The sequence below is a fragment of the Dromaius novaehollandiae genome, chromosome W (assembly GCF_036370855.1).
Source record: "Dromaius novaehollandiae isolate bDroNov1 chromosome W, bDroNov1.hap1, whole genome shotgun sequence".
Taxonomy (NCBI): Eukaryota; Metazoa; Chordata; class Aves; order Casuariiformes; family Dromaiidae; genus Dromaius; species Dromaius novaehollandiae.
Genome location: NC_088130.1, coordinates 47,882,729 through 47,908,861, shown reverse-complemented (window position 1 = coordinate 47,908,861; position 26,133 = coordinate 47,882,729). Strand labels below are relative to the sequence as shown.

The 26,133-nt window shown below is 37.6% G+C and overlaps 1 protein-coding gene across 1 annotated transcript in view; it reads left to right on the top strand.

Annotated features, from left to right (window-relative positions):
* The window catches only part of RNF180 (ring finger protein 180), a 61,094-nt gene that overhangs the window by 9,713 nt on the left and 25,248 nt on the right, over positions 1-26,133 (top strand). Inside the window, exon 4 of the mRNA XM_064499928.1 lies at positions 1,125-2,075. Coding sequence (XP_064355998.1) covers positions 1,125-2,075 — 951 coding nt within the window. The remainder of the gene's footprint in view (positions 1-1,124; positions 2,076-26,133) is intronic.

Here is a 26,133-nt window from a genome sequence, read left to right as displayed (position 1 = left end):
CACATCTCTTACATTTTGTGAAATTTCGAGCTTTTAACACAAAACACAGGAGTAAGTTTCTCAAGGAAGAGTTTCCAGAACTTTTTCTAGTGTTACATAACAAAAAATAACCTTTTTTAGCACACAAGCTTTTTCTGACACTGCAAAATTGGTTTTACCGAAACTTTCTGAAGCATTCACTCAGACAAGTGTCAGTCATGGCAACATCTTCTCAATCAAACTTGCAAAGGTATAGGCAACTAAAAGCATTGCCTAATTAGAAATGTTGGGCAGCATCTGTAACACTCAGAGCTGAACTTCACTTACAACTCCAGGCACACGAGTGATGTGTGACCAGAGTTGATAATGTTGTTTCTCATCTTTGCTTTGATCCTGCAAACACTTGCATAACTTTAATCCTCACAAATGTTTCTGCTGAACAGATTAATATATTTACTGAAAATACTGAGTGTGCAAGTGTGTGTTTATAGATCTGTTATAAGTTTTCCTTTGAAAAAGTGGCTTTAGAATTGAAATGAGTTTCATAAAATTACAAATAATGAAAATAATTGTCTCCTTAAAGATACAGTATAAAGGGTTTGTGACAGTACCCGCACACAGATTATGCTGTAATACTACGTACACCAAAATACATTAAGTACTATTTTAAGCATTGTCGGGTAAGCAAAGCAAAAGCTACGCTCATCTTGTGAGAAATCTTCTTCCTCTGCACTTAGTATTCAAGAGATGTATCAGCACTCAGAAAACTCAAGTGAGAAACTGTGCTTGCCAATTCCAGGCTAACATAAGAAATTAATTTCAGTGTTTTAAAGGATCTAATATTTTCATTAGTATTGCAGCATTATTCTCTCTATAGACAAATTTTTGAAGTAATTTAAAGCCTCTATATTTTGAAACGTGTGTTTGTTCTGGATTTCTTAGAATCAGTTATCACTTCAGCAAGCAGTGTTTTTGAGAGAACATTATTTATAGTGGATTTTCTTTTTTCTGTGCAGTCTCTTTTCCTGTGTTTAAAAGGGTTTACTTTTTGTTTTTCATTAAAGGAGAAAAGTAAATCTAGTAATGGCTTCTTAATCATTCATTTACAATGAATCTGTTGTTCTTTTTTCTTTTCTTGCTAATAGACACAGTGGACAACTGGAAAACTACACTGTCCGTTCTGTGAGGCCCGCTTAGGGGGCTTTAACTTTGTTTGCAACACAAAGTGCTCCTGTGGACAGTCTGTAAATATACATTTCTGCAAGAGTCGGACTGACTATCAGCCAGCTTTCTCTGTTAAACTGGCAAAACCATCAGCAAAACGCTTATCACTCCGCAAAATTCAGTGTGATTTTAACAAGGATCCCCACCGCATACTGGTAGCTGCAACTTTGGAAATCAAAAATCAAGGGTTTTCATACATGGCCAGAAAGAACAATGATATTGGAAGATTAACAGAAGCACTTTGTCTGGAAGTCAGATCACCCAGTTTTGAGATGAAGGGTAAAAAACTTCCCTTAAAGGCATTAAATCAAAGGAAAAACCTGTCTGCTGCCTGGCCTATGAATGATGCATGCACTGTAGAAGCTTTTCGCAGAAGATCACATAGTTTGGATTTAAGTATCAGGGAGAGGCTTGTTTTGTTGCCTGCTTTATATGGAACTTCCAGTGTGGGAACTATTTGCCATGGCCAAAATGAAAATCCACCTGTTTACACAAGATGTGACTTGCAATTAGAGTCCAATCAGAAAGACGATACTGCTTTTCAGGACCAATACAGTGTGAATGCTGATGAACTACAGAAAAGGTTTCGAGTTACTTCCTGTAACACATTGGTACATAGAGTAACAGAAAGTGGATGTGATTTTGAAGCTACTGGGCAATATTCCGGGAGTGCCACTGCTGATCAGTCACCTTTTGTGATGAACCGTTCTTCATCTACAAGTGCTGTAGAAGAGGAACAGTGCATCACACCTGGTGGTCTTGTGCAGCCTGCAAGTATTTCCTTCAACCAAAAGCTGAGTAAGAAAGAAAGAAACAAGTTGAAAAGCTTAAAGAGGAAACAAAGAAGGCGAGAACGGTGGCTACAGAAACAGGTAGGTGTTTAAAATGAATTATGTTTGTAAAGTTTGGCATGCTTTTGTAAATCATTCTATTTTTGATGCTTTTTTTTAATATTGGTTTAAGATGGTACTATCTAAGGTTACGTATTCTGCAAACACATATTTATGATCGCTTCCTGCATGCATTTTTTTCTAATTCAACGTGATCAGTTCCTCCTCTGCAGAATCAAATCTTGATGGGTAAAGATAAGTACGTAACTAGTTTCTGTTGGACTTCTTGTTGTTTTGTGATGTAAAAACAAACAAACTTGAAGTGTGAAGAAATACTGTAAAATTTAATCAATAGGATCAAAGGAAATCTGAACATTCATATCTTCTAAATGGGAAACACTAGCATTCAGGATTTCCTAACTTTTAAGTAATGGCGTTTCGGAGTATCTTTTTGCATATTTTTTTTTAAAAGATGTTTGTATTTATTATTTATCAAAACAGAAATATTTTTCTTTGAATAGTGAGCTGATCCTTGCTGTTTATATTATCATTATGTCTTTAGTAGCTAGATATTTTGGATACAAATATAACAAAAATGTTATATATTCATATCACTTATACAGTTATAGTTACCTTCTTCAAACCATCTAAATAGGAACAGAATTAAAGACCACAGATTGTCATGAGATTTTTACAGGGGGAGAGAGGGGCAAAAAAAAGGGGAATGTATCTTAAAATGAATAACACAGTCATTGTGTGCTCAGAGGAAATTGAATAGAAAGACTAATGATATGCATGTCTTCAAAGGAAAAGTTCTCATAAAATTCCTGCCATAAAATACTGTGTGGCCAGATAGAGCAAACACATTAAGTAATTCATATCAGAGAAATAATACCTACTTAAGAAATCGTTCCCATTTTGGGTAGGCATGTCATTGTTATAGGCTTAGAATATTCTATGACTGAAGTACAGTGACATGTAAAGCTTCCATAAACCATAATTCACAGATTTTTTGTGTGATTGCTTTACATTTGATAGCAATCTAATTTAATTTAGTATTTATGCCTTATCTAGAAGCTGCTAAGCTTATTTTAATTGACTACGCTTAAGTAAGATGCTATATTGTTTTCATTAGTTTGCATTTAAAACAATAGGCTATATAGGCTATATACCGTTCCACTCTGCTCAGACAGTGAATGACTTCAGACTCTGCTAGATATTATCAGTAGACCCTTTAGAAGGTAGTACAAGATCATAGTGGAGCAGTGAATTCCAGATCGAGAAATAATTGCATGGAGACTGTCCCTCTCAATTAAATGTGCAGACCCAGCTTGAAAATGTGATGAGTCCAGGACATATCATAGGACTTTTCAGTATGACGTATATACTTTCATCTGGGGGAAGCCTGAGTTTGGGTTTTTTGCTTGTTTGTTTTTGTTTTGTGTTAGCAAATATTTCAGTTGGCACTGTGATATTATGAAAACTTGTTCTGGCTTTGTAAAATGACTGTGATACTGAGAGTAAAGAACCTTTCTAAGTTCTGGATGTCTTAGCATTGGATGCTGGTCTTTTGATAAATTTAAAGATTATTAAGTGTCAGAGCCCCTAAAATGGTTTTAAAAATTCCAGACCTCATTGCTTCTATTGAATAAAATGTTGATGCAAAAGCACAGTGTATATGAGCATTTGCAGTCATGTCACCTGTGGTGTCTTCAGCCACCTTCATCTTTGCAAGAGATTACTTTCTCGAATGAAATTTTGCACAAATTTTCCTAATTTGTGGTAGCTGGAGAAAGAAAAATATACTTTCAAATCTCTTCTTTGTTAAACCTTGCCTAACCAATTCCTCTACATTATTCTTAAATTTGATATATCAAATGATATACAGTTGTTAAATCTGCATATAATTTGCAAAGTACAAGAATTCAAAACTAAGCATGTGAAACAAATCATCTGGTTTTGAACAGTGTGTTTGAGGGGAAGTTATTTTGCTTTTGTTCCTTGATGGACATTGATTTCTTTAATCTTGATGAAAGTCTATGCTTGTGGCATGGACTATTTAAACGGGACTATTTTAATACTGAAATGTATACTTTTCAGGCTCTCAGTCAGGCAGCGTGTTTCCCACCAGGAGAGTTTTTCCCACCAGGAGTTTGGGACATCGCACCCCCTCTGCAGGCTGACATGGCACGAAAGGTGCTGCGTCCCTGTTAGCAGCCTCCCCTCCCTCGTGCCAGCCGAGGGGTCCTGCCTTTGCTTCCGAGCTCCCTTTGCCAGCGTTTCTCTTCAGTGCTCTGACACCTCTCTTTTGTATGTAGGCGCAAATTGTCACTGCGGTACATAGAATAGTAGGCCGTGGTGCTTTGAAACCGTGATTTTGAGCATGCTTATTGCTATACACTTAAGTAATCAGATGGTAAAACTTCACACGTAGAAGAAAGCATGAACATTTGATAGGTGGAGTGCAAGAGTTTTGATAAGTGGCAGTGGGGAGCATTTCATTTAAGTGCTCTTTCAAGAAGTCCTGTACAGAGCCGTGATGGGAGGCGAACCTTTTAATTTATCTCTGTTAAAGTTACTGTACATCTCACTTTTTATTAAACCTTTTCCTGAAAGCAGCCTGAGAGAATGAACCCTTTCAGACTTTGGACTTCTTTTTCTTTGGAAACCAGCATAGGCTGGTTCTCTAAGTTTATTTTGTAGTGTGAGAACTTCGTCTGTCGAGTTGCCCTTCCCTCTTTCAGCACACATATTCTGGCTGATGCAGTAAGCCAAAATAGATCCATAAACGTGGTCTCGTGACTGAATGCACACTATGATTAGTTTAAAGTGTATAAACCTTGAACTGTGAGCAGGAGCAAGGCTGCCAGCTCCTGAGCTGTGCCTGCACTGCGCGGCCTGCGCTGCGGCGTGGGTGCTGCGAGCAGCAGGGGGACCCAAACTTCCTCGCCTGCTCAGCAAGCGAAGGCTCTGCCTGCCTGCGAGGAGGATGCCTGCCTAGTGGCTGTGTGCTCCTGGGGTTTTTTAGGCATACAGCATATCATTAGAGTGTGACGGGAAGTGACTTATGTTTAGCGATTTGCCTGTATAAATAGTGGTTCTTGTTACTGTTGTTGTAGCTAAGAATATGAAGTATTTCTGTTATAACAAGATGTATGTGAAAGGGAATTTGTATGCTTGCATTATTTGCTAAAGTCTGAAACTTGTAATCATTTGCTGAAAGATCTCGGTCAAAGAAATGTCTTTTGCTCCTCCCAGTTTTGTTTCATTTCTGTTTACAGTCATTTTATGTAGAGGAAGACTCTACAGTTACATTCAAATTTGCAGTGTCCTCTTGGAAATGATCCTGATATACAGGGGGAAGAAAATATTATTGGGCGTTTGCTTCACTTGATAACTTGACACATCACCAGTGCTTTTGTATCTTTTCTAAAACACGGAAGTGTGTCTGACAAAGGTGACCAGTGGTCAGCCCCTAGGAAGTAAGTTGGCTTTCACGCTCCCGGTGTTAATCAGAACTAAGGATAAACAGATGGATAAAATACTGGATTGTTTAACCACACCATCTTGTGCTAAATGTTCTTATCTTGGCCTGCAGCCTTGAATTTTCATATCTACACTGATGATCGCTGGCAACTGACAGTCTTGTAGCAAAGGCACTAGACTTGGAAGGTTTAACTTCTGACCTTAGTCACATCATCGATGTTTGTCTCCTTCATGTGTAAATCGGTTTAAAATTCTTTTTCTTGCACTGCTGTGTTTGTATTTAAAGTGTAAATCCTTCAGGTGTCTCATCCTGGATTTGTGCAGTGGGACTTCAGACATCCCTGCTGTGATACTACTTGTAAAAAGAATTATTCTCAGATTCCTTACGGATTCCTTAACTGGTTGTTGCAAGAATAAATGTATTATTTAGTGTTGGGACCAAAGTAAGGCAGGATGAGAAGGAAGTGAAATGAAACCACAGCTGGAAAAGCAAGCAATGACTACAAGGTCTAAAGATTGTGACCTGTGTCAAAAAAATATGAGACCCTAGAGAAGTTCCTTAAGACTGAGTAAAGAGGGAATACAGGGGAAAGAAGGTAATTCCTAATCCCATACCCTGAGATCTGTATCAGAAGGTGATGGATTTAGTAAGAAGTAATATTTAGTTGTAGTGACTGACTTACTGTGAATCCTCAGGATTAAGGTGGAGAGATGCAGTAGTGCAAGAGCATTTTGTCTACCTGGCTCATGCTTGTATGATGTGCTTCAGCATGGGAGGTGTTCACACTGGCTTGCTCATTCACTTTCTAGAGTGACTGAAAGAGAAGTGAAGATCAAATATGCATAAAAATGTTTCCAGCTAGGGAGTTTACCATGGCTGACTTCAGAATCATTCCTGCTCTGGATCAGTTCTCAGAATAGCATAGTAATTTTGTAAGTAACTGTTTAAACTTATGTTTACTGCACAACAAACCATGAGAAAAGAAGACTCTCATGTTTCGACTGAGGTGCTTCTATGTTAACCCGCAGCTGCAGAGAACACAGGCCTGCTATCTTTATGATTTGCTCTTTCTGGAATAGTGATGTTGTAATGATGATGTTACAGCATTAGTGGTTTAACGGTCATTAAGCAGCAAGGCTGCAGGATGTTACAATCAAAACCTTGTTTATGGGCAAAGAGGAAAACCCCATATATATAATAATAAAGGGAAGAATTTATTGTTAGTAGAATTGAAATCTTAAAAGTCTGATTATTATTAGTCCAAATCTAATTGTTACAGAAAGAATAATAATGCAGTTGTAACTGTTAGACATGCCTCTTAGTTTCTCCTCTTTTCCTGGTGTTACGCTCACCATTCTGCTGCTCCTCTGGGTGCTGAAGTTGGTAGTTTCATTGTGGAGTGTGTGGGGGGGTGTTACAGCCAGTTGTCAGCATCTGGAGTCCTTTACCAGAAGGAATATGATGTCCAAGTTTATGGTTTCTTTTTCCTCACTGCAGAATCCACTCGGGCACTTTTATGTGTTTGCTAACACACTTTTACACCTTTGCTCTTCCTCATTGGTCTGCAGTACCACATTACGTCTGAATTTACTAATGTGATGCCTTTTATGTATGTTAGATACTGTTACTTTGATCTCTTTGTTACCCCTAAAACCAGTTTTGTCCAGCTCTGGGTCTGCATTTCTTTAATGGGCCATTGGGGAGTTGTTTATAGCTGTGGGCTCTCCAGTGCTGGCCTGTGCCCATCTTGTGTCATCCCATACCTGGGCTCCTCTGCACCATACCCTCTCTCGCCACTTCTCAGGGCCTCTGCTGTGGTGGTTACACCTTCTGAGGGCAACGTGAGTCCTGACTTGTTCTACTGTTTGATATGCCTTTTACATAATTTGGGCTTAATAATAACCAAAGTGGGATAAACAGCCTTGCAAATTTGCCAACAAATTTACCCGTCCAGGAACAAACTCTGCTTGCCTTCTGTCATGGATAGTTAGAAAAACTAGTGTATATTAATTGATTTAATAAAATACATCGCCTGACCATATAATACTATATCCTTAGTCCATTGCAGCATTATCCATTGCAGCGTCACTATTTCTATATTGCAAACTTACTCTTCACTTGTGTTGGAAAGGAGAAGAAATTACTCACGGAGCTACCAGAGAAGTACAACATATCAAGATTGTCTCACTGTATCTGTAAACTATATACTGTGAATTTTTATGATTATTTTGAGGGTAGACTAGAATGTAGTGTAGCTGCGTTGTCTTAATATAGCTTTACTGCAGGCAGAAATAATTGGTTGTGCTCTGAATATATTCCTTCGCTTCAGCAAAGTACTTATGAATAAGCTGTTGGTCTGTAAGATACTTTCAGAATATATAAATACTATAAAATAATGTCAGCGTAGCAGAAGTCCCTGAGCATTAATGCCTTAAATGACCATCTTCCAGAAGAGAGGGGCACTTGCTACTTCTTGTGTCAGGCCACCCTTCATGGTTGCTAAGCTTAGAAAAAGAAAAAAAAGGCAGTGATTTTGGCTGACCTGTTTGTGCTTTTCCAGCATTCTTGGTAGTGAGAAGTAGAAGTGATTATAAGCATCAAACAGATGTCACACAAGTAGAGCGGAAAAGATTGCATACATCCTCACTATTTGTAAATTTGATAACCTATTGGTCATTCTAGTAGAAAATGGAAAATTAAAGTGCAAATTAGTGAAACAAATCATATATAGTACTGAAAAATAGTGAAGAGATGTTATATGGTAGCTGCATTCCAGAATTAAATGTAAGGAAAGATAATATCTGCTGTTGAAGCTGAAGAGGGTGGGTGGACAGTCTTTTGGGCTTCTGAATGCGTTTTTCAGATCCAAAGTAAAATTTTATGCTAGTTAGTCTAAGAAGTTAAAGAAAGCAAGAATTTCCTCTGTTGCATTGTAACAGCCTTACCACTATAAACCTGCACCTATGTACATATTTAAAGCTGACTATTCCCAAGTTTTTATTTGAAACAGTGTTTTCTCTAACATCATGCACTTCCCTAGTGTTTTTTATCAACACTTAAATTAAACACTTAAAACGATTACACATCAGAAGGGAGAACTTGTCCTTAGAGATTCTTACAGGGTAAAGCCTTAGCTAGGAACAGGCTTCACATTTAATACAATTTGGAATTGTGGGGGAGAGCGTGTGTGTTTCTTCTTTTTAAATTTGCTTTCAAGAGAGTACCTGCCTTTTGTGAAGATGCCCTGTCTGTCAGTTCCCATTATTAGGAATTTGCAATCAAGTTTCTAAATTTAAAGTCTTTTACCTTCTATTTGAATAATAGGAGTTTAGATGTATTTTTTCTAAAGATTGGGCTCAACAAGGCAGCATTTTGATGTAGTGAACATGAAGAGAAGAAATACAGTTGATTTAATGGTGATCTCACATTTTTGATAATGCTGTCAGTCAGAACGAAGCAGATTCATCCTCATTAAATAAGGCTTCTCCTCTGCAGTCTTTTAAAAAAAATCCAACAGTTTTACAAAAGCTTAATCAAATCTGAATCTTTTGTAGCTTAAAAAGTTGAACATTTTTAAATGACTGTATTTTCATATTTTTGTATTTCTCATTTTCTTCTATGTACAGAATGAGGAGAGCATACACATGGACTTTTTTAAAAGTAAAATTAGAAGATCTAAATAGATGTAATTTAGAATATCTCAGTTTCCACTTGTAAATTAAAATTAGTATGTCTCTGGAAGAGGAGAGCTAAAATTACAGTGCATCTCTGAAACGCGCTTTACCAGAAAAATGAAGCTCCAACTATGTCCTTATTCCATTACTATACTTTTCATATCAGTTTTCATACAGAAAATCCATTGGTTAAGAAAATAAGTTTAGTATTTCTAAATAGAAAACTATATAATTAATAAGAAACAGAGCAAAAGCCTCTCATTAAAAAGTGAAAGAAGACTTGACTGCAGCCGTGGTGAAGGAAGATAAAACATTAGAGAGAAAGAAACCATCCAATGAGGAGTGTTACAGTCAGTGGGCTCCCTGAATTGGCAAGAGTGAATGACTTGGGAGCATTCTGAGTGTTTTCTAATTGAATATAGTAGGTTTATTGCAAAAAGAGATGTATGATTAGGAAGAAGCATTACACCAAAGATTATAGAAAAGGGTAAAAACTTGGGGGTAGTCAAGTTTTTTTTTTTTGCAACAAACTTACACTCTGTCTTTTCCTGTTTCCCTAGTAATATTTTTTACCCTCTTTGTTCATTTCAGCCACACTTGATAGTGTGATAGAAGTTTTATCTTCAGATAACTGTTTGTTTTTTAAAGAAAATTTCAAGACGGTAGATAAACAAGTGAGACCCTTTAAGTTCCCTAATGTGGGGAACGGCTGTACATGAAGTTAGGAAAGTGAACAAATATCAATCATAAAGCACAAATCCGTAGAAACCGGGGTCCATAGCAGCAGACCTGCCAACACTGGCACATTCAAAAGCAACATGTCCTAGCTATTCTTGAGTCTCATTTATTTGCATATGTCCTCAAGTCTGATGCATGCTAAATATATCACTGCCACTTAATACCTTGGATCTTGTAGAAGCAGATACCATTAACAACTGTATTCTTACACGTTATTGGTAGAGCTGGCAGATTTTCTTTGGTTTATAGAACTACTTTTTATTTTTATTGACATTCATGGAAAAGTAAGATTCTACAAGAGACAGGAAAAAATGTTGTGCTGTGTATGAACAGTTGTGTATGTCTTCATTATTTGCCTTTTTAAAAAACTGTTAAATGGGTTCGGTGTTCAATCTCACTTGCTGCAGAAGAGGCAAGGTTTTAAAAAAAGATATAAATAGATTGTTTGTTTGAGGGTATTAGATACAGGTAGACCTTGTAATTCCTCTTGGCTGCACAATTACAGCACTCGAACTGTTAAGTAGTGCTCCCCTTGAGGTGGGTCCAAAATCCAGCCTGGAATGAGAAGAGGACCACAGATTTTGGTATAGTAGCAAAATAAATATTGATTTTGTGCATTAGAATAAATCTACTGGACAGGAGCATATCTCCTAAATGATCATATTTCTTGTATAGGGAATTACTGAACTGAAAAGCAGAATATCATTGTTGTAGTCACTGTAGCAATATGTTATTTCCTGCTGCAGCACAACAGACCAGTCTGGCCTCTAACAGTAAGCTGTTCCAGGAGGATATAAATAATTAATTAGAATTACTACTAGATGAATTTTTCTGGACTGAAGTCTGTTAATCTGTTTGGAATATATCCATATTTAGAATGCTATTGACTACTGTGTTGATGTCTGTCTCTTGGATGTCTTTTGTTCTAAAAATATCCTGATTCTCCTTACTTTAAGCATAAATGTAGCATTGGCTAGTGTACCGAAACTGTTTTTATACAAAAAGTATGAGCAGTTTTAGAGAGATATGCTGAAATGTGACCTGCCACAATGGGGACAAAATACGATGAGGCTCGCCTGGGAGTAACATGGCACTAGTCACGCTTGATCCAGTGTTCGTAAGATACGATCTCACTCTTTAATGAAGAGCTGAGATAGCAAGTGGTTGCTTAGCCAGGCTGCTGAGATAGGCTCCCAGTTATTCTCCACTTCACTTGTTCTCTAGATTGAACTTCTGTAAAACCTGTCTTGGGCAATAGCGGTGGAAGATCGTACAGAATTTCACCTGCAGCACCACATTATACGAGTTCTGTGTTCCACTTTACCTATACCACTAGTCCATCACCTTCAGCTACGAAGACTTATTTTTCCTCTTGCTTCTAACACAGATTTTCTTCAGCATTTTGAATCTCAGCAAATCCAGTGCTCCAGATAGATGTAGATTTAGAGTATCTGTTCATCTGGCTGTAAATTTCTCTACAATCTTTTCCCTGTGCTTCCAGCAACAGGCTGTTTCTCTTTCCCCTTTATGAGCTAGAGGTGGTATCAGATCAAGAGGCTTGGGGACTACTGCAGTTCCTTCTGCGTATTTTTATGTGCATTTTCTCCTCATCTTATCTTCATTTTCTTAGTTGTGCTCTAAAACAATGTTTTTTCCTGTTTGTCTTCCATCAGCCTTCTGTCATTTTTCAAATATGGCAGTGCATGTTTTGAGGGAGGCAGACTTGCTGCGTTTTTGACTGCAGTATGGTTTTATAATCATTGCAGGTAGAGTTCAGTTGCTCAAGTTATTTTTCGTGAAAGCACATAGCAAGTGGGATTTTGAGCACAGTGGAAGAAAACAATTCTTAAACCTCAAAATGGAAACTAGAGAGTGCTTGTCAGTATTTTCCTAGTCATATAGAAGATGTACTGCATGTGCACTAAAATGGCACATGTATTGAAATCTCTACAGCAAGATCCTTCAACCAGTGATCTAAAAGACAAATATTTAGCTCACAAGTGATTTTCTGTTCTCCTTTGTGCCTCAGTATTCCTTTTATAAGGAGCCCTTTGTGTGTGGAGAAGGAAGAAACCCAGCACAGACAGAGGTAGCTACAAGACTGTGGATCTTGAATGCAAGAGTGAGGCTGTTCAGTATAAGAGAGCAGAGGAAATTTGGGTTTTCTCCTTCAGCTGTCTCTTATGTTCCTGCTGGGTTGGATGGGACTGCAGCTGAAGATGGAAGAAGCAGAACAAAAGTTAATGGAGCTGAGGTGCAAATACACATACACAGTTCTTCCCTGGGCCTGCTGTGCTTTGTTTTGAAGCTGAACTGTAGAGAAGAAGGGAGTGAGATGAAACAGAGCAGGATCACCGGAGGCTCTCAGTTCTTGCACACAGAAGTGGAGGTGGAGCAGGAAAAAGAATGAAATAGCGCTGCTAGAAAGTACCTTTACATACACATAGGGGTGAAATGTGGAAGTAGGAAATGGGGACAAGAAGTGGGGCCTGTCAACTCGCACTTACATTTGGATATTGAAGAAACAGGCAAGGAGCTCGGGGGCTGATGGAACACGTAGTTTGGAGAGCATCCTTTACTCACTTGGCTTTGTGTTTCTCCTTTTAAGAAAAAGGTAAGTTAAGACGTATTAGTTAAAAAGCAAATTGGAACTATTTTCATGGCTTATTTGAGAACATCCTGTATATTTTCCTATGACTTTAGGAGTGTCACTGAGGAAACCTGTCTGATCTAGCGTAGTGCAGTAACAGTTGAATCTTTTTTTGTGTTTAGTGCCTAATTTATTCACAGAAGCGCTGCTTTGTTGAAATTTTTGCCACTAAAGTCTGTGTTGATGCTCAAACTTACCAGTGCCAGTAGCTTACCTTTGCTGATTTAGAGTGTGATGATTCAAGATGCATACTTCTGTGGGAAGTTCTGCTGGATGCAGAGTTCAGGGAGTTCAGGGTACCTGGTACTTTACGGGGTTGCCTTTGGCAAGCTTACTAATCCAGCTTAATTTTTGGCAAAATACAGAGCAAAAGGTGTGGTACTTGTACTATCCTGAATCTTGTGCCCTTCTGCAAGGTTCGCACTAGCAACTTTGTTTAGGCTGTTTGAAGAATACCAGACTATCAATCAGGACTGTTGGATTGGCATAGTGGAGTTGTGACTGAACCAGAATTTTTCAGGAATTTTGCTTTTCCTGTGCATCAGCTGCAAGGAAAGCATATGAATCAACATGTCCATGATATATTATTGTAACATAGTTTTATGAATGACTGGCTGGGCCATTTTCACAGTTCTGTGTTCAAAATACAAACATGATCAGAACCACACACCAGTGTCAAAATTTGCCAGGATGTAATTATCTTGTTAGTTTAAATAATAATATGAGGAGGCAACTTAGGCAGTGGTTTCATCTTACAGTTGGTGAGAAGGAATCCCACGTGATTCTGGCCACAACTGGCTACTTCTCTTGTCTCATCTGATTCCACGGTGACCTGATTCAGAGAGGTAAAACAGGTGAAAACTAACAGAGCAAAACTCATAAATTCTTGTCTATTGATTCTCTCCCTAATTCGGCTCACGCTGAGTTCAGTAGATTGGTACAGACAGCATAAGAATACAGGTGGGACTGCACGGTTGGAGACAAAGAAATAATAGCCATTACATCAGCTGAGCTATAACATCAGAACAGGGCCTTATACTTACTATTTTTGCTAACGGTTCTTTGTTTCATATTTTTACCATCCTCATAGAAAACATATCAGTCACAGAGTCTTGTTCATTTGCAGTCAAAATGATTCCCAGGAGCAAATGTCTTCAGCTGATGAATGTTTCTGATGATAGCTGTAACAATGTCATCATTCTTAGTGGAAATGTATGAGATGTTATCCAGAAGTGATTTGTTGTGAATGGAATGAAGATAGCTATTACATAATCAGAGTGTATTGATACTCTGCTTCTATAATGTGAATACAAAAACTGATTGATCTTTTGTCTTCATAAATTTATAAGATGGACTTCTGTATCTGCACTGGAGCTTTGTAGCCTTATATACTCACATGTATGTAATTAAACCATGAATTATTGTCACCTAGCATGTCCCATTGATACATTGCTTTAAAATGTAGTAAGGAAATTTATATTTTGCTTCTATCTAGCATTTTTATACTACTGTAAGAGTTACTGCAATTTGGGGGGAGAGACTGTTTTTTTTCAAAAGCAGAATCTGAAACATTCCTCAAAAATTTCAGAACTCTGAAGGAGTAAATGCTGTCCTATGTGCTATGTGGAATAAAATATTCTGTAAAGAGCGGGGGAAGACCAGTTTCTTGGAAAGAAAGATGTATTTAATTCTTTCTTAAGATCAGTTTCAGTAGCTAAGCAGTACCATTTACGTGGGGAAATTCGTGATGGATATTAATGCAAATAGTTTTTGTTTAATGCTGAATGTGCCAATCTGAGACCCCAGTGGCAACTCTGTGTTCCACTTTGGGAATGAAAAGTGATGGACAGCAAATATTTTACAGAACACTTGGGCACTGAAGAGACTGACTATCTAGTTATGTATTACCCTCTTTTCATAAGGCAGTGGTCATATTTCTGGGTGAAAAAATGGGCATGGTAACAAATAGCAAAGGTATCATGCAAACTAGGTGTCTAGTGACTCCAGAGCTTCCTAAGAAACGAACATATCCCGTTCAGAGGCCTGTGCTTCAGTTTCCACACTGCAGTGCAGTGCAAGAAAAATGCAGAGGAGCATTCTAGAGGAGCATTTGTGCCTCAGCCCCTTCCGAAGAACAGACATGCAGCCCCTGTAACCTGGATGCTGATGACATTGGATAACTGTCGTCTAAAGATGTAGCCTGAGACCCAGAGATCCTTAGCTGGTTCTAGGAAGGACAGTTTCTCTCATATGTTTAGTTGTAGACCTTTGTGCTACATGTAGCCTGACTGAACATGGGCATCTGCAATAACACTGTAGTTTACATCATAAACATAGTTGCAATTAACTAGTTGCTGTAAGTATTTTTAAAACTGACCTGAAGTTACAGAAGTTATATTTGTATCATATGATAGCAGAAAAAATGTCCAGCCATTTTTCAGAGAACTTTAGTCAACAGCATTTTTATTTTATCTCTGTACCAAAATTTTAATGTCAAGTAGAAATTTCTGAAAATAAAAAATGTGCTCTGAAAGTGAGAATGTGTTCTGGGACTACTAGCATAGCTTTAGCTATTACACTGCCTCATTAATAACAATTATATTGCATAGTAGCATGCTGTACTCTTTTACTATATCGAGCAATGAGAGTGTTTTTCCTGCTGTTGTCTTTTCTCTTAGGAATAACAGATTTTAGAAGCATGGTCCACTGCAGTGAGTGCTTTGATAAATTAGCAAAAGATACACTGCTGACTTATCTCAACACTGCTTAGCCGCCACAGAGTATTCTAGCAATAATGCCAAGTTATAAGGATGCCAAATATGTGGTTACCAAAAATTACACAATTGAAAGTAAAAAGTTTGCCAGTATATTAAGGCTAATTCTTTTGCTTATTTCACTCCCTCCATAAGGAGGACTTGGCTCGACTTAGCTTTCTCATACTGCATTACAAATTCCTTCCAAAGCCTACAAAAATTATTTCATGTTCTTTTTCTTCCAATAGTTTTAGAAAAGATTGTGCTATATCTGAACAGCAGCCGTCATCGCAGATGATTTCCAGCCCACAAATTGCAGTGTTTCTCGTGATATAGAAGCATGCATATGTTAGACACAAATTGGAAGAAAGGACATAACATTCTGGAAGGACAGAAATAGTTAAATGTACAGTTTATCAGAGTGCAGTCGTACCAGGCATACAGTCACAGTGCCTAAGGGCATTAGAGCTGCAAAGAGCTCCCTGTAAGAACTGCTATACCATTTGCTTTAAATATTGCTGGAGTTCATACCGAACAGTTTGGTTAATAAACAACAGTTGTTCAGCTATGTAGATTTTCTGTAGGAAGTGGTTTGTAGTATTTTAATTGAAAGCTTTAACAGTTAGGATATCCTAGCATCTTTACTTGTTTCACAGAACTTCAGAATACTGCATACTGAGTATTTTTCAGCGTAGGTAAAATCGATAATCTCTGCTTCATGCAGCCTACTTTCTGAAATGAATTTAATTAACAAAATTAGAAATAAAACAAGTTTTGTGTTCTCTAGTCACCGTGGCTGAAATAGGTGCTGAGGAGATGGATGATGGTTAGACAGTTCCAGGAGGGCTCAGTGGGAGAAAAAGTTCTGACTTATGGGAGAAACAGTGACATGCTGTATTCAGGCTAGAGACACTGACAGACCATGGACTATGAGGTAAGATAAATTGAGATTAGGTACGCTAGGGTGAGCCAGAGCTGTCCCAAGCCATCAAATTTAAATTTGATCTGATGCAAAACTAAATGTGTCACTTCTTCCAGGCAAGAGTTTTTCTTTCAGAATGCAGAGTATGCATAGATATTTCATTATTTGGAGCAATGGGAAACCTGGGATTTTCCAAGTGATGGAAATGATGGGGAAAAAAGCAAATAAAATGGATGCTCTAACCATGGTGTAAAGGCACTTTGGTCACTGCATGTATAATTATTATAGATCTGGCTGGGCCAGAGCTGAACTCATGCCTAATAAGCGAGTCAGGGAGCAAGCTGAATTCTGCAGATGCTCCCGAGTTCCTGTGCTGTCCTTCCCTGTATCGCAGGACAACTAGCGGGGGTACAGTTGATATTTACAAGTTGATTCCATGTTTTTGCGATATCGTGACAGAGCGTGATGTAGAAGCATCTAAGTGCTTCTATACGAGTCGACCTGAATCCAGGCAGAGGCACTCAGGTGTCTTCACCATAGACCCCTGTTTCTGGGATCATAGTGCAGAAGTATTTGCACTAACCTTGCACAGAAGTGCCTCTGTGCTGAATTTATTTCTTCATACCGTATGGAAGGGGATAAGCTGCTTATTTATCCAACCTGACCCTGAAAGCTTAACGTCAGCTGTCATGCAGTTCTGGGTATGTCTTAAGAAGCCTGCCAGATGCAAATGATTGTGGAAGGAGCCAGTCGTCTTTGCATTATTGACAGATAATCACAACCCAGACAGACATTTCAGAAACAGAGAGCCGTCAGTGTAAAACATAGGATTAGTCCATATAAGAATAGCAGTGAACAGTGGTTAGTGATTTGTCACTAGATTTTTGTTACAGTGTTACAGAAGGTTACATTTCATAAAGTCATGATCTGTTTGCTTTATAGGGCATTTGGGGGATTGTTTTTTCTTACAAGACTGTGTTTCCTAATTGCAAGAATTTTCAAATACATATATAAAATAAAATATACATACATATTAGTATATGTCTGATGTGAACCAGAAATCATCTCCAGTTTTTGAGCTCATAATCTTAGAAGTATTTTTCTCACTTGAGTTAAAAGCTGCTATATTGATTGTGGCAACATGGAGCAGTCTGAATTATTAATTTAGTCTCATTTGGCAAGTAAAACAGTTTTTAATTGATTATGTTATAAAAGATGATATATGCTTTCACAGAGCTGTTATCTGCATCTTTAAGATATTAATGAATATATACTGTTGAGTCTACATAAATTAGTATCATCCATCACCAAGCAGAACTTGAAACTAAAAATGCCTAGGTAACAAAATACTATGAAAAGCAAGACTTTCATTAAAATAAGTGCTGAAGAGATTCTAGTTTAGGTAATAGATTTCAAATTTTAAGAGGTGAGTTGTTTGCCAGCTAACTATCGTGAACTTTTGGGGATAAGTAGTTTCATTCAGAACTTTAGTTAAATGAAAAATAATGAACCATTTTCACATTTTACAATAGTTGTCTGGAAATGCAATTTACTGTACTGAAATCCGAGGGTAAAACAGGTCATGCTCAGACCCAAGAAAGTAGAGATAGTTGCTGAGTTCTCTGAAGACTTTTCATGGGTTTTGATCAGAGTATCTCGATGCCTTGTAGCAATTGTTGCAATTTTTAACTGAAATAAATTTTCAAAATTATAGATAATTTCAGAATCACGTTAGCCTTTGAATTCTCAAAAGAATTCCAGCTCAATTACAAGGGATCTTTTCAGATTGTCATTCTGGCAGTTACAGTGCGTACAGCTACACACTTCATGAAATCAATAGTTGAGGTTCTTTTTCCGTTAAGAAGTTCAGGATTTTGACCTGTAATTTCCTTTCATACAAGTAAACAGCTTGACTGTGGTATTTGTACTTTAAAGGCGTATAAGTAAGATTACTTAAGGAGAAAAATGAGAGACCAGCATCTGTTTGAAGTTAGTGTGTGTACCTTTTCTTGCTCTGTATTTCAAAAGGACAATTATCTGAAAGTTTAAAAGTGTATCATTCCAGTTGCTAGGTCATGTGCTCTTCTTGTAAACACAGACAATTAAATGTTCTTCTTGTGAAAAGTAAAAGAGCAAAGTTGTCTTATATTCTAAACAAACCTTTTGTTAAAAGCAATGTCTCAGGTCCTTAACTTAATGTTTTCTTTTCAAAGCATCATTCCCACCAGTGCAGGGGTAGGAAAGGACCAGTCTACACAATTTTTTTTTTATATTACTGGTTTTGAGGTTTTTATCTGTATAATACTTAGGCACTTAGAAAATCACCAAGCATTGGAAATTTGCCACACTTGAGGAGGAGGTAGGCAGGATGTCTTGGCATTAAGTTCTTAGATGCTTGGTTGATGTGTCGTGTTCACACTCTCAGGGGTAACCTAATCACTAGATTTGGTGCCAGGAAGAAATTTTTCACACAGTTTGAACTGGTGAAAGCAGATATATGGTACAGACCTCTGGACAAGTTCATAGTTTGCTTCCTAACGTTTTTTGTCATTGATTTCTTGCCATTTAATAGTTTAGATGTTTAGTTTTTGCTTGTGTCTTTCAGTATGAATCTAAACTAAACTATGGACTTGTTTGAGGATGTTGGAATGTGGTTTAGGAGCTTTGGCATACGGAGTAGGCAGGCTATGGACCTGTCGTCTTATTACCCACAATTTTACAATACTGGGTTCAGTGATCCAGAGAACCTTACAGTCCTATTCTATATACCTCTAAGACTTTTTAGCCACTGCAAATCATATTTCTATCATGTGCTAGTTCAGATAGATTTAGGACAGGCACTTAGACGTGCTGGGTACATTTGCAATTGCTGAAAAAGAGGGCCGAGGAGTTATCCTGTGACCTGAAGCCTGGTAGCCCTGGTACTGTGCACTCTGCTAAGAGCTAACTGCCCCCAGAGCATACTAGTTTTATCCATACCTCAAATCACTTGGCTCCGGGTCTCCTCAGAGCCCCATATGGTGTCTCTGTGGTCCTAAGATATAATCAGGTCTTGGGTATCCTGTGTCAGTTCAAAATGTCTGAACATAAGGGCTGTGTTGTAGCATTAGCAGAGTGGTAATTTTTGCAGCATGGAGCTGAGTAGGTGTTGCAGGGCTTGGAGTATGACCTGAGCACATGGGATGATGTTTAGGATGCAAACTTGGATGCAAACTGTACAAAGAACAGAAGAAGCCAAATACAGTAGATTGTCCATGCTGACTTCTGAGGTCAGTCTCTGTACTGTGTCCACGTGGTATCCAGTTATGAGCAGGCCAAAACAGTGCCAAGGAGTTAACTAACAGTTAAGCAGCATTGGATGGTCAGGGATTCAGTGCTGAGGTCCCCTTTTTTGATTATCATTATGAATGTGCTCATCGTGCCTTAAAAAGGGCGACGGGGGAAATGGAAATGCTTTATATTTATTTAAATGTTTTGAATCTTCAAAACATCATCTTTGAATTTATTTTTGAATCATCCAAATTTTTTTGAGAATTAGCAGTAGGAAGGGAGGCATTCAGTCCTTCCAAAAAAAGAAATCCCCTTGAGCCTAACTAGCCCTCATCTAGGACACACAGAGGAAGGTCCAGCCCATGCATCCCACTTTTCAGATTTTCACTGTTGTGTGCACAAAAGCTTGAAGTCCATTTGTGGTGTCAAAAAAAAATTTTTGCAGAGTCCTCTGCTGAAGGAGAAAAAATAAGTCATGAAGGTATCGTTCTCCCCTCTTGCACACACCACAGTTCTTCCCACAAAATAGAAGGAAGCACTTGAATATAAATACATTTATATTTTTTGTTAACCATTCTTGATTATTTTTGTTCTGCTAAACTGTAAGTTCATTCCGACTTAATATATGCTAGAGATGATTACATTTGACCTTTTTAGAGCTGGTAATAAAGTAAAAGTAGTATTTCAATTTTGAAAATTAGGTGAGGTTTTACTTTTTTTTTCAGTTAATTTTCCTTGTTGCTGTCTAATCTTTTCAAACGAACATTCTCTGGTACCACCTTTATGTTGGCATCTTTGTTGATTACTTCTCTATAAAGACTTACGTAGTAAGCTCTACATTTTAAAATGGAAGTACACATTATATAAAGTGAGCTCGTACGGACTGACTTTTTGTGTGATTGCCTAGCAACCTAAAATTCAGTAGCTGAATAATTTTAACAACTCTGAATATTATTAGAAATGCTTGGAAGTAAATGCAACATTCTTTACTCAAGAGTTACCACGTGCTGCTTCCTACCACTGAGCATGAAAATTTTATTAGTAGTGTACAGTATGTCACTTCAGTCAGCCTTTTTCTGAACATGGAAGTACAATTTAACTCTGTAGCTTTCTGTGAAATTATGCAGTATATGTATGAAAGAATCTTGTTTTCACAGCTTCTGTAGTTCTTAATCATAAAGGTGTATGGTTATGCTTATGAGATATTGACTTAAGAACAGTATTTTGGGGCGTTATGATGATGTTTTACATATAAACTTTGGTAATAAGATTAGCTGGATTTTATTACATTTTAGTACTAGTTTGGGATTTTTTTTACAAGATCTTTTAAAATAGTATTTTCAAGTCATTTCAAGACTATACCCCCTTAGCCATGTCAGTGCTTCTCCCCTAAGTTTCTTGGTTTTCTCTCTGGTAGTTGTCTTTTGACACATCTTTGTGCTTTTTGCTGTGTCTTCCCAGTAGCATCTCCCTCCCAGGTGAGTTCATTCCATTGCCACTTTGTTCCCACTCTCTCCACTTAGTGATCTGTGGTTAAATGACTGAAGTTGACACTGATGGACTGCACAGTTAAGACTGCAGACAGGCTTAAGAGCTGAAGAGTTTGCATCACTGAGTTTTTCTCCAAGGTTGTCCCTACTAGTTAAATTTTATTACTTTTGAAAGTCTATCTGCAGAATGAGAGCTAAAAGACTTCTTTTTAGTAATGAAATGCTGGGTTGTAGAGACTTGGCTGTGTTGTGCACTCTGTAAGCATTTGTGCTGGTCATACCCTTCACAAAGGCTTTACGGTGGATATTCTGCTTGAGGGCTTTAGCTTGCATTCTTTAAGAACCCAAAATAAAGTACTAGTCTTCCATTGAATTCACTGTGAAAGCCATAAAACAAAAAGTCTGAAGCTTAATTCATTCTATTCTGTTAATATACTTAGGTCTTTGAACAAATACAAGTGAGCTTTGTACAAATATGTCCTGCTTTTGTCTGAGGAACTGACAAATAATCCATCTAAAAATGATCACACCTTACTAGCTAGAAATCAACTAATTGCAGTCAAACTCAATAGTATTGGTTTGCTTTGTGTGCTTTATGATACTGGATTTTTTTTGTCTTTGATTGTTATATTTCATCATCAGAAAAGAGTTCTTCCATTCTGATAAGCTAGGATACAGGATGCTGCCTACATTAAGGAAAATAAAATTAGAAGTGCAATTATTCTGTAAAAAGGCTTAGAACATTTATGTATCTAATATAGGTAGTTTTTTGAAATGTTTAAAATATGTTAAAGAAGAGTTCACTTTTATCAGTTAACCTCAAAGAACGATTCTTCCCAGCAGTGGAAGCCTTCTCTCATTCAGCTACCCAAGGCTCTCAACACATCCGCTCATCAAAAGGAAAAAAAGTGAGTGTAGCATATCTCAGGTAGGAGTCCAGGATTTTATTATATTTAAAGGTTTATCTGCAGAATGAGAGCTAAAAAACTTCTTTTTAGTAATGAAATGCTGGGTTCTAGAGAATTTGGCTGTGTTGTGCACTCTGTAAGCATTTGTGCTGGTCGCACCCTTCGTACCTCTTGATCAGGGCAGTTATAGTCAGCATTGTGTTTGAACTCAGCTGTATGAATGTAAGCAATAATAGGAAGATTAGGCCTTACATATTACTTGACTTTTCAACTTCTAAGAAAAATTTGCAAAACTTAGTGTCATGAAGGAAGCTTTCTCTAGCAGTTTTATCTCGGTGTTGATTTAGCTTGAATACACTCTTCTATGCTAAATTCGTGTTCATCTACTTAAGCACAGATTCTTCTGCATTATGCAGGAGGACAGACTTAGCTCTTGAAGAAAGTTAATGGAGCTGCTATGAACAAATTTTATTGTTAATGGAGCTACTATGAGCAATTGGTGTTGACCATGTCTATGATGCATGACGGTGTAATCAGTCTATGGAACAGGAATTATTGTAGACATACTAATGCTGCCTTATGCACACTCTAATTATCCCTATTGGGAGGAAAAGTTTATTAGCTTGTGCACAGCAGCGTACTAACATGGTTTTCTGCTATTGGGCCCTTAACTACTACTTCCATTTGTAAGTCCAAATTAGCGCTCTTTGATGGCTCTCTTTAGGGAACAGGAACTTGGGTCTTCCTTCTTTTGTGGGCTTTGGAGGGGAGGGAAGGAGGAGAGTCTATTAAATTTAGCAATAACTACTATAAGGCCTTTTTTTGTATTTTCTAGAGCTTATTCCATTATTCCATGTATACCTTATTTTTTAACTTAGACTTTATGTGGCTGCTGCTTCTGTTTGAATAGTGAATTCTCTAGATACTGCCTAATTGGTTAATTGAATATCAAAATTATTTGCTGTAATTCTCAGTCTCTGTGTGCTTGGTTGCAGCCAAAAGTATGAGTACTGTTGTCAGATTCTATTTATTATTATTTTGCTTCAGCTGTGTTTTCTTGGAACACTGAAAATATGTTTGAGCATCTCTTCCTTAGTCTTTTCTTCCAGTTCAGATATCCAAACTCTAGAGCTGTGCTTGAAAATTTGTTGCTTTCTTTTTTTCCTAATCATAAAATTGTTTCCTGTATGTTCTGGTTGACCATGATTTCCTGTAACTCTTAGGGAGATCAGTAAGTGAAACAGGACCTCCTGAACACCTCTTGTGACCTTTCAGAAAACTGAGATATATCTACGTACTTAACCAGTCTGAATGGTGGCACCAGCAAAAGCTGCTGAGGATTTCTGTGACAATTTAATTAGCTATAGAGATTTGCAGTATTTTAGGACTGAATCTAGCTGTTCTTTAAACTTTTCGTAGGTGATCTTTTTTTACTGTCGGTCATTTACTAAAACATTTTTTGTTCTTTTTGTTTTAATTTTGTAGTTTCCTGTAAAAGTGTTTCTTTGTAAAGAAACTTTGTCATTTTAATTATTTGTGCATTTAAGCAAAAAGGGAGGAAAAACAGTGAAGAAAGTTAATGGAGATCTATTTGGAGATGTTACATAGATGAATACATAAAATTACCAAAAGACTGGAATTCTTACAATTGTAACAGAATGTGCCAGAGTAGCTTCGGTTTCTGGAGGTGATGTGATTAAAATACTGTAGTACAGTTTCTGTTACAGTCCAATTAATGCACAGGGTTTGAAGCACATTTTCTTCTTACAAAGAGATTAGTTTATCAAAAGAATATTTGTAGGAGAAAATGAAAACACAAAGCGCATTTCTGTACTGATCCTTTCGTAAATGAAGTACAGTGCTGATTTATGTTGTGCTAATAATGGAAAGATATATTCCAGGTTAGTGTGCAACATGAATGTAAATGTTACAGCAAAAACACAAAATAGATCTGAATGAACAGAATCATAACTTATCACTGAGCACACAGGTAGCAGGATCATAACTTACCATTAATCATAGCTTATCACTATGCACATTTTCTCAAATGTAAATACACATTTGTTACCACTGTCCTACGCAGCTAATCAGAACGTGGATGGATTCTGTTAAGGCAAGAAGACCAATTCAGCTTCACCCTCCCTCACACCAGAATAGTCATCTTGTGCTGTTGAACACTGCAGTGGCAGCGTCCCATGGTGGCACTTCCATTGAATTGTCTTTGCATCTCATATCTCTTCTGAAGAGACTCACTTGGGAGCCTGTCTTGAGGCAGATCCCTTCTCCTGCACCACATGAGGCAGCGAAAAAGAACCACGTTCAGTCAACATCACCTCGTAGCAGTGCACCTGATCGAGAGTGTCACTGTCCTGCTACCAGGAACAGATCCCAGCTTAGTGAATGGCAGGGAGACTTCCTCTACGGGACTGTTATCCAAGAGGTGCTAAGCAAGTAGAAATTTAATTTTACCTCCTTATATATAGCCTGTGTCAGAGTACATCCCTGAAATGAGGAGCAGAAGAGGGGCTTTCTTTTTTCCTCATCCAGTTTGTTTTTTTGCCAGACTTTTTCTGCCACTTCTGCTTCATCTACAGGGCTATGTTTCCTTTGCACAAAGGCAAGAGAAATTTTGAATTAAAAAAATACCCCGTGGAAAATACAGTAAAATACTTTTTTCCTTTGCAGATGAAATTTTATTAGCAATGCAAGCAGAAAGCAAGAAAATCTAGCATTTTATAACACTTGTAGCAGAAGATGCTATGTGGAAAGCTCAGTGTCTCTGTAACTCAGGCAGAGGCCAAATAACAAAAAGAGGTGAAAAGAGAATTATTAGAAACTGAAAATCATTAGTTAGCAAATAAACTGATAGAATGATAGAATAATTTATCTTACAGTTCAGGGATCTCAGGAGGTCTCCAGTCCAACCTCCTGCTCAAAGCAAGGTCAGATAGATCAGACCAGGTTATTCAGGGCTTCATCCAGTCAGGTCTTGAAAACCCCCAAGGATGGAGACTGCCCAACCTCTCTGGCCAGTGCAATCCACTGCTGGACGGTCCACATGGGAGGGGGAAATTTCCATATACACAACCTGAACCCCTCTTGTTTCAACGTATGCATGTTGTTTCTTATTCTCCCACCATGCACCATGTAAAGAGTCATCTTTGCAGTGAACTCCTCATAAATGTTGTAAGGCTGCTATTACATCACCCCAAGCCATCTCTTCTCCATGCTAAACAAGCCCTGAGCACAATCTTTTTATGGTATTAAAATCCTTTTTATAAGGTGACACAGTGTTATAGACAAGTTCAAACCCACATTTATGCAGCAATACACTATTGTTTCGTTTTAACTGTATTTTTTTTACATTTTTAAAAGCAACAGGCTGGTGTTTATGAGCACATTAGCACAGTAATTCTTAAATCCTTGTGTTGGTGAGTCTCGTGCACCAAGGTTAATAGTTGCATCCTACTTTTTCAGTCAAGTCAGAGAAATGTAAAATAGCAGATGTTCAATTGCATTTTTCCATTTCATCATCCTGTCATTCAAAAGCCTTAAATTCTCTGAATTTTGGGGGATTTTCATATTGGTTTCTGAGAAGCTTTGTAACAAGAAGCAAAAATCTGCTTTATTAAACTTAAATAGGGAGAAAAGATTGAAATCGTAAGAGCTCATTATTCAGTCCCTTCAAGGCTTTTGTAAGAAGGCTCACAAGAAGGGAAGTGTTGCCATCCTAAAAATTAAAATGGCCTTATCTTCAAAAAACTTCTGGGGAGAATAAAGAAGGATGCCATATGCTTATTACACAACATAGGTAACTCATGTCTTGCATAAAATAATTTCTGCATGTTATAATTGTAGTATTTATATGCGGAATGTGGTTTGCTCTGTGTGAAAGGAAGTATATATGGAAGTGTATATTAAAGTTCTCATTGCTACAAAAACATACATGCGTGTATACAAGATTTCCCACTTATAGTAAGAAATAAAAAATAAACATTTTGCTCTGCTCATCTGACAGAAAATATTTTGATAATAGCTGCTTAAATCAAGAATCTGGAAAGAGGATTTATTTAAATATCAGTATCCTGACAGCTGAACCCTTTGAAACTTTCCAGGTTCTACATCTCCAAAGTGAGGCATCTAATGGTTAAATCTAAGGGAAAGCAAGTTTTTGCACAGTTTGAATGACTTTGCATATGACTGAATAA